The 9054-nt window shown below is 41.9% G+C and overlaps 1 protein-coding gene and 3 non-coding genes across 4 annotated transcripts; all 4 read right to left on the bottom strand.

The window, feature by feature from the left end:
* Positions 1-2779: 2779 nt before the first annotated feature.
* Positions 2780-8155, bottom strand: rps8a (ribosomal protein S8a). The gene is made up of 6 exons (NM_001140896.2): positions 8127-8155; positions 7042-7148; positions 6647-6746; positions 5361-5536; positions 3466-3595; positions 2780-2931 (listed from the first exon to the last, which is right to left on the bottom strand). Exons 1-6 carry the CDS (start codon positions 8128-8130, stop codon positions 2822-2824), a joined length of 627 nt encoding a protein of 208 aa, NP_001134368.1. The 5' UTR covers positions 8131-8155; the 3' UTR covers positions 2780-2821.
* On the bottom strand, positions 6501-6569 carry LOC123726938 (small nucleolar RNA SNORD38). Its single transcript, XR_006759046.1, has one exon. It is a non-coding gene; the product is annotated as a small nucleolar RNA SNORD38 (small nucleolar RNA).
* Positions 6869-6975, bottom strand: LOC123726939 (small nucleolar RNA SNORD46). The gene has a single exon (XR_006759047.1). It is a non-coding gene; the product is annotated as a small nucleolar RNA SNORD46 (small nucleolar RNA).
* On the bottom strand, positions 7240-7306 carry LOC123726932 (small nucleolar RNA SNORD55/SNORD39). The gene has a single exon (XR_006759041.1). It is a non-coding gene; the product is annotated as a small nucleolar RNA SNORD55/SNORD39 (small nucleolar RNA).
* Positions 8156-9054: the final 899 nt, after the last annotated feature.

Below are 9054 nucleotides of genomic sequence, written 5' to 3'. Positions count from 1 at the left end.
AAAGGTTAAAAAAAATGTTGTTCAGTTGGTAACATACCTTTTTGTCTTCTTCTAATGCCTCTTAAGGGGAAAGTAATCTAAAAGTAACAGAATGTAATCAGATTACATTACTGATTACAACCTGATAGGTAACTAGTAACTAACAGATTACATTTATAAAGTAACCTACCCATCCCTGTCAAATGGGTGACATGTCTGCTGAGTATGCATGCAAGCAATGTTAGAACTGGGACATTTTTCAGCTTCCAGGAATTGTGTACAGTTCCTTGCAGCATGGAGCCGTGCATTATCATGCTACGACCATAGCATAAGCTACGGTCGTTGTCCGTAGTTTATGCCTGCTTGCCCATACCATAACCCCACCATGGGGCACTCCGTTCACATCAGCAAACCGCTCACCCACACGACGCCATACACGTGCTGTGGTTGCGAAGCCGGTTGGATGTACTGCCAAAAACTCTAAAACGTTGGGAGGCGGCTTATGGTAGAGAAATGAACATTCAATTCACTGCCATCAGCGCTTGCGGACATTACTGCAGTCAGCATGTGAATTGCACGCTCCTGCAAAACTTGGGACATCCGTGGCATTGTGTTGTGACAAAACTGCAAATTTAAAGTGACATTTTGTCCCCCAGTAGGTGGTGCACCACCCGTCCACGTTGACAGGACCACAGTGGAAAGCTTCAAGTTCCTCTGCGTACACATCAAACTGAAAACGGTCCACCCAGTGTGTGGTGAGGCCGCAACAGCGCCTCTTCAACCTCAGGAGGCTGTAGAAATGTGGCTTAGCACCTAAAACCCAGAAGGCAAGGTCAGTACAGGTGCATCAAAGCTGGGACCAAGACTGATTAACAGCTTCCATCTCAAGGCTCCGGTTCTGACTTAGAATATGTGGACAACTATAAATACCTAGTTGTCTGGTTAGACTGTAAACTCTCCTTCCAGACTCACATTAAACATCTCCAATCCAAAATCAAATCTAGAATTGGCTTTCTATTTCGCAACAAAGCCTCCTTCACTCACGCCGCCAAACTTACCCTCGTAAAACTGACTATCCTGCCGATCCTCGACTTCGGCGATGTCATCTACAAAATAGCTTCCATTACTCTACTCAGCAAATTGGATGCAGTCTATCACAGTGCCATCCGTTTTATCACCAAAGCCCCATATACTACCCACCACTGCGACCTGTATGCTCTCGTTGGCTGGCCCTCGCTACATATTCGTCGCCAGACCCACTGGCTCCAGGTCATCTATAAGTCTCTGCTAGGTAAAGCCCCACCTTCTCAGCTCACTGGTCACCATAGCAACACCCACCCGTAGCACGCGCTCCAGCAGGTATATCTCTCTGGTCATCCCCAAAGCCAACACCTCTTTGGCCGCCTTTCCTTCCAGTTCTCTGCTGCCAGTGACTGGAACGAATTGCAAAAATTGCTGAAGTTGGAGACTTTTATTTCCCTCACCAACTTTCAGCTACCTGAGCTGCTAACCGATCGCTGCAGCTGTACATAGCCCATCTGTAAATTGCCCACCCAATCTACCTACCTCATCCCCATACTGTTTTTATTTTATTTACTTTTCTGCTCTTTTGCACACCAGTATCTCTACTTGCTCATCATCATCTGCTCATCTATCACTCCAGTGTTAATCTGCTAAATTGTAATTATTCGCTCCTATGGCCCATTTATTGCCTACCTCCTCATGCCTTTTGCTCACACTGTAGACTTTTTTTCCTACTGTCATTGACTTGTTTACTCCATGTGTAACTCTGTCGAATTGATTTGCTTTATCTTGGCCAGGTCGCAGTTGTAAATGAGAACTTGTTCTCAACTGGCCTACCTGGTTAAATAAAGGACTTGTTCTCAACTGGCCTACCTGGTTAAATAAGTACAAAAGACCATCACTGTTAAAATAGCTAGTACATTACAGGTTGAAGCCCAATATACAGACTTGTGATCACTGGCCACTTTAACCTCCACATATTTTGTATTACTCAACTCATGTATATACTGTAGTTTAGCCTGCAGCTGTGACATGACTCATCCAAATACTTCTACTTTCTTAACTCCATTCCTTTAGATGTGTATTGTTAAATATTACTGCATTGTCAAGAGCTGAGAAGAAGCATTTCACTACACCTGCAATTCCATCTTCTAAACACGTATGTGATATGACAAATAAATATCAGTTTCTTGAGATGCCACACCTGTCTGGAGGATTGATCATCTTGGCAAAAGGAGAAATGCTCACTAACAGCAAAGTAAACAAATTAGCGCACAACGGGCGAGGTCAGATTGTTGTGCATATGAAAATGACCGGGATAATTTATTTCAGCTCACGAAACGTTTCTTTTTTCCACAGGCCTATAAGCATAGATGTAGCCTAAAATACATTAGTGAACTTTTTTTTAATTCATGACCTCAAAATGATGCTCTTGGCACATCCATTGTCAATCCAGATATAAAAGGGAAGAGTCATCTATCTACCAGGGGGTTCGAATGTTTCTGAAAACTCAACGAGTAGATGGTTGAGGCAGGACTTGCAGTGAACATTTACGTCATTTAGCAGACGCTCTTATCCAGAGCGACTTACGTCTCAAATAGAACCAAGTCCCATTTTAGCAGCTTGCTACACAGACGCCTTTTGACATGCAGCGTGGATATGTTTGAATAATAGGTGCGAGTAAATTTGGGCAACGCCGGCACTTTCACAACGTGTCCTGTCCATGGCATACGGTTGATTAGTTACATCAACAACAAAAAAAGAGACCTTGAAACTTGAGGGACTTGTGTTTTTATTGACATGGTATCAAACAGCTGATTTATTTGCCCTTCTTGGCTTTGATCTTCCTCAGGTAGAACTCCAGCTCCTTGCCCTCCAAAATGTAGCCATCCACCCTGCCGCACTGGCCGGGCTTGGAGGCAATGCAGGCTGGGACGTAGGGAAGGGAGAGAAAGAACAATTATTACCAAGTCAAGAGAAGAAACACCAATTAGAAATTTAACAGAAGTTTCATCAGGAAATTGACATGTGGGTATTATCGTTGAAGATTCAGATATCATGAATAAATTGACCATCACATTATAATGCAGTGTTCTTCACACTTGTTCGTTACAGCCCAGCACAACTGATGAAGTTCGGTCAATAAGGTGTTAGTGCTGGGGAGGAACGAGCCCCCAATCCCGAAAGATACAAGGAGCACAGGGTTTTATTCCAGCCCTGCACCATCACACCCGATTCAGACAGTTCTGACCTAGACTAAAAAGCATTTAAGATCCCTCACACGTGTTTGTGCATGTCTGGAAACTAAACCTGAATACGCCGTGAGTCCCAGGATGAAAACCCACAGTAACTAGCCTGGAGTATATGTATCAAACATTACAGAATAGGAGCCCCGATCCAGGTCATCCCTGACCTTAAAATCAGCACAGTTCTACCCAGTAGAAGCAGAGGTCGTAAACTCACCGAGGAGTTTCCCTTGCATGAACTGTTCTTCCAGGAGAGGGCTGATCTTGCAGTTCTTCTTACGCTCGTCGAACTTCTTCTGGATCTTCTTCGACCTCTTCTTGTTGATCACCTCTTCCTCCTCGGGAGTCTGAAACAGGAAATAAAGACGTTAGGCGATCGATTAACGATGGGCACCAATGGAATACTTGTACGATATCCAATATATTTAACTGCACTGTTGAGTGTGCAGGAAAGCATTTCACTGAACCGTTTATACCTGCAGTGTGAATAAACAGGCCAACTAGTGCAGTTTATCCCCGGCCTGCAGATACTGTGACATTTCATTAAAGGAAATCAGTCAATTGAAATAAAATCATTAGGTCCTAATCTATGGATGTCACATGACCGGGAATACAGATATGCATCTGTCGGTCACAGACACCTTTTTTTAAATAAATGGTAGTTTTGGGTGTGACCACCATTTGCCTCATGCAGCACGACACACTCGGGATGGCAGGTAGCCTAGTGGTTAGAGCGGTGGACTAGTCGTTCTGCCCCTGAACAAGGCAGGTAACCCACTGTTCCTAGGTCACCATTGTAAATAAGAATTTGTTCTTAACTGACTTGCCTAGTTAAATAAAGCTAAAAATATATATATATATATATATATATATATATATATATATATATATATATATATATATATATATAAAAAATAAATTCACAGAGAGTTAAATCAGGCTGTTGATTGTGGCCTGTGGAATGTTATCCCACTCCTCTTCAATGGCTGTGTGAAGTTGCTGGATATTGGCGGGAACTAGAACATGCTGTCTTACACGTTGATCCAGAGCATCCCAAACATGTTCAATGGGTGACATGTCTGGTGAGTATGCAGGTCATGGAAGAACTGGGACATTTTCAGCTTCCAGGAACTGTGTACAGATCCTTGCGACACGGGGTTCTGCATTATTATGCTGAAACATGAGGTGATGGCGGCGGAAGAATGGCACGACAATGGGCCTCAGGATCTCATCACGGTATCTCTGTGCATTCAAATTGCCATCGATAAAATGCAATTGTGTCTGTAGCTTATGCCCGCCCGCCCATACCATAACCCTACCATGGGGCACTGTACACAACGGCGACACCAGCAAACCGCTTGCCCACATGCTGTCTGCCCGGTACAGTTAAAACACGGGATTCATCCGTAAAGAGCACACTTCTACAACCTGCCAGTTGCCATCGAAGGTGAGTATTTACCCACTGAAAATCAGTTACAACGCCTAACAGCAATTAGTGCAGAAATTGTTCAGTTGTGCGAAACACACAATTTTATCAGTTTGAGTGGCTGGGCTCAGACGCCCTCGAAGCCGGATGTGGAGGTCCTGGGTTGGCATGGTTACACGTGGTCTGTGGATCAGAGGCCGGTTGGACGTACTGCCATATTCTCTAGAATGACGTCGGAGACCGGCTTATGACAGAGAAATTAAATTCTCTGGCAACGGTTCTGGTGGACATTCATGCAGGCAGCATGCCAATTGCCCACTCACTCAACTTGAGAAATCTGTGGCATTGTGTTGTGTGACAAAACAGCACATTTTAGAGCGGCCTTTAATTGTCCCCAGCACAAGGTGCACCTGTGTAATGCTGTTTAATCAGCTTCTTGATGTCACACCTGTGAGGAGGCTGGATTATCTTAGCTAAGGAGAAATGCTCACTAACAGAGATATAAAGGATTGTGTACAAAATTGAGAAAAAAGCTTTGTGTATGGAAAGTCTGGATTTATATTAAAATGTTGGCTCATTAAAACATGAAACCAACACTTTAAATGTTGTATTTATATTTTTTGTTCAATGTATATCAAAACCATAACTAGTGCGCTACATAGTAGCCATTTGGGACTTGTACGTACCAGCTTGGCTCCCTTCTTGCGTCCCAGAGGAGTGGCGAAGTGGGCCTCATACCACTGCCTGTAAGGCAGGCTGTCGACGAGAACGATGCAGTTCTTCACCAAGGTCTTGGTTCTCACCAACTCGTTGTTAGAGGCATTGTACACCACATCAATTAGCCTGGTCTTACGAGTACAGCCTGCAAAATGAACACAAGACCCGTGTCAATTACCAACACTACCACCTGTGTGTGTAGTGGTAATATTACTGGGGTTATGAAACAGGGTTTGAAGTAGTGTGTAGAATAAAAAAAACAGGGCCATGAGAGTTTTAGTAGCTTTAAAAATGGCACAATGTACACTGAACAGATAACATAAAGGCAACGTGTTGGTGATGTTTCACGAGCTGAAATGTAATCCATAGCATCCACGCGCCCAACCTTTAAGGTATGTGTATTCCTGCAGTTGTGTGAAATCCACAGATTTTTTTTTTATTTTTTTATTTCACCTTTATTTAACCAGGTAGGCAAGTTGAGAACAAGTTCTCATTTACAATTGCGACCTGGCCAAGATAAAGCAAAGCAGTTCGACAACATACAAAAACACAGAGTTACACATGGAGTAAAACAACATACAATCAATGATGCAGTAGAATAAAAAAAAATAAGAAAAAAATAAGACTATATACAATGTGAGCAAATGATGTGAGATAAGGGAGGTAAAGGCAAAAAAATGCCATGGTGGCAAAGTAAATAAAGTATAGCAAGAAAAACACTGGAATGGTAGATTTGTAGTTTGAAGAAAGTTCAAAGATAAAATATAAATAATATGGTGCAAAGGAGCAAAATAAATAAAATAAATAAATACAGTAGGGGAAGAGGTAGTAGTTTGGGCTAAATTATAGATGGGCTATGTACAGGTGCAGTGATCTGTGAGCTGCTCTGACAGCTGGTGCTTAAAGCTAGTGAGGGAGATAAGTGATAAGATTAGGGCCTAATGAATTAATTTCAATTGACTTTTTTTACTCAGTAAAATATTGGAGACAGTTGCATGTTATGTTCAGTGTAGTTTAACATTTCAAAAGTAACATTATGGCCAAATGCACACATGTAGGTAGTAAAACTCAAAACACATTGCGTTTCATGGGTGAATGTAGCTTTTGTCTTTCTCAGAGTCACAAATATCGTCACAAACATTCAGTAGCAGAACTGGACATGGATATCTTCACGGAAAGACTCACGACACCTTTATAGATTCAATTAGTGTGTACAGCTGATATCCATAGCGGAACGACCAGTATGGAAACTTACACTCAGAGCCCCATGAGAAGTTACCCACGTCGACCCTCAGAGCACGGTACTTCTTGTTGCCACCGCGGGTCCTTACCGTGTGAATACGGCGAGGTCCGATCTAGGACAAAAGAAGCATTTTTTAAAATATATATAGTAGAAACCAAACAAATCATGAGTGAATTCATTGCATTACATGCATAGGGATACCCGGTGGCCACATGTCCCCCATTGTTCGGCAGAGGTGTGTCAGTGTAACTATGACAGTCCGGGTCATTGGTAGGTCCTAAAACTTTAACCAAAACGGTCAAAACAGACCTACCTATGGTCAATTCGTAATCATCCACACCACAATCAACCCTCATTTCACTAGCTACTGTCCACAATACCGCAACACGTGGTCGGTGTCCCTTTACCTTTGTGTTTGCAGGTGGACGACCCAGTTCATACTTCCTCTTCTTGTGGTAGGGCTTCCTTTTGCCGCCGGTCTTGCGGCGTTTATGCCAGTTGTCCCTAGAGATACCTGGGCCACAGAAACGAGATACAAGTGAGAAAGAAGCAAACTCTGCAAAAAAACAACATTAAAGCCCAAAAAAAAGAAGCCATTGTGCCTGCGAGCGTCAGTTCTCCAAGGTGGTTATCCGCACAGTAATCTCGGAAACCTAATTGTCATCATATTCACTCAAAACTTCTCTGAACGGCGTGTACTTCCCTGCGGCTCAGTTGGTAGAGCATGGTGTGTGCAACGCCAGGGTTGTGGGTTAGATTCCCACGGGGGACCAGTACGGAGAAAAAAAATGCGAGAAATGAAATGTATGCATTCACTACTGTAAGTCGCTCTGGATAAGAGGATCTGCTAAATGACTAAAATGTGTACCACTACCTACATAGTGCTAGCTCGTTAGCCTTAGCTAGTGTGATTCTGAGTAGCCATAGCCCAACATTAGCATAGTACTAAGAAAGAGGATCCCGCTAATCACTGAACAAAGTCCAGTAGATACACATTTCTTAGTAAGCATGCAACGATTTAATCGATATATAGATTCATTTGTAAAAAGAGGTACTAAATTGAGCACGTTTTTTAAAAATATTATCCAGAGGCCTATCGCTAGCTTACAACTAAAATCACTAGCTAAAACGAGGAAGACTTGCAAGCTAAATGTCTAACAAAACACAGCAATGTATATTAGGTCTAAAAGGTAGACCAAAACTAGGTAACTATTAATACAAGCGACAGTGCAATTTGAGAACTATGTGCAAAATTCTCAATTGCAAGTCAAGTAGACTAGCCCATGAGAGCCGCCATCTTGTAACATGACATCCTTTTACATTAAATTAAGTAGAAAAATAATCGTCTATGTGGATATCAGTACAATTCAACAACATTCCAGTAGATATTCAAATAAAATTATAATCTGCCAAACCATTATAGTTATATTCCTGAGCTAAAACAAGTGATGGATAAGGATTGTGTCAGCGACCGGAGGATGAAAACACGTACCCATTCTCAGGCGCCGGCTAGAAAAGAGAACACGCTAAGGTTCATGGGAGAAGTTTGAAGGTGTCAAATATCGCGAGACTGTACGAGAACTATAGAAGATATCGCGAGACTGTACGATAACTAGAAATGTATGAGCATAAAACTGAAATATTGATTTAACAGCCAATCTGTGTGGGATTTTTTTGTGCACCAACCAGGATAAAACATGAAAGCCCCAAAACTATTACTGTAGAGATTTATACTTCGAGTACCAGTTAAAAGCTTGGACACGCCTCATTACAGAGTTTATTTTAGGATTATTTTCTACATTGTAGAATAATAGTGAAGGCATCAAAACTATGAAATAACATATCGAATCATGTTGTAACGAAAGAAAAAAAAAAGTTAAAAATCTAAATATAATTTTATATTTGAGATTCTTCAAAGAAGCCACCCTTAACTTTGATGACAGTTTTGCACACACTCGGCATTCTCTCAACCACCTTAAGTTTAACCCTAATTATTTCTAAAACTAAAAGCATTGCATTTGGGACAAATCATTCACTAAACCTCAACTAAATCTTGTAATAAATAATGTGGACATTGAGCAAGTTGAGACGAATAAAATGCTTGGAGTAACCGTGGTTACATACGTAACCTTTGTTATGTGAGATATTTGGATCACTCCAATATATTGGTATCACTCCGCGGCGTAGGGATACTTCTGAGGTGAAGATTTACAGATTTACTCCCGTGTTCACCTGTGTCACGGCTGGGGTCCGCCCCTATATATAGACCCCATGTCAGCGACACACGTTCTCTACATCATTTTTGAGTCGCCTGTAGCACCGTAGAGGATTGGAGTGATCCATATAGCTCACGTAACCGTGGTTACATACGTAACCTTCGTTATGTTTCACTATATTGGATCACTTCAATATATTGGTAT

The sequence above is a fragment of the Salmo salar genome, chromosome ssa14, assembly GCF_905237065.1.
Source record: "Salmo salar chromosome ssa14, Ssal_v3.1, whole genome shotgun sequence".
Lineage (NCBI taxonomy): Eukaryota > Metazoa > Chordata > Actinopteri > Salmoniformes > Salmonidae > Salmo > Salmo salar.
This window is presented reverse-complemented; position numbering and strand designations above follow the sequence as displayed.

Coding starts and splice junctions, on each gene's coding strand:
- rps8a (NM_001140896.2), bottom strand. Junction 3,596..5,360: donor GCAAGAAGGGAGCCAAGCTG/GTACGTACAAGT, acceptor TTCCTGTTTCAG/ACTCCCGAGGAGGAAGAGGT. Junction 2,932..3,465: donor CATGCAAGGGAAACTCCTCG/GTGAGTTTACGA, acceptor CCTACGTCCCAG/CCTGCATTGCCTCCAAGCCC.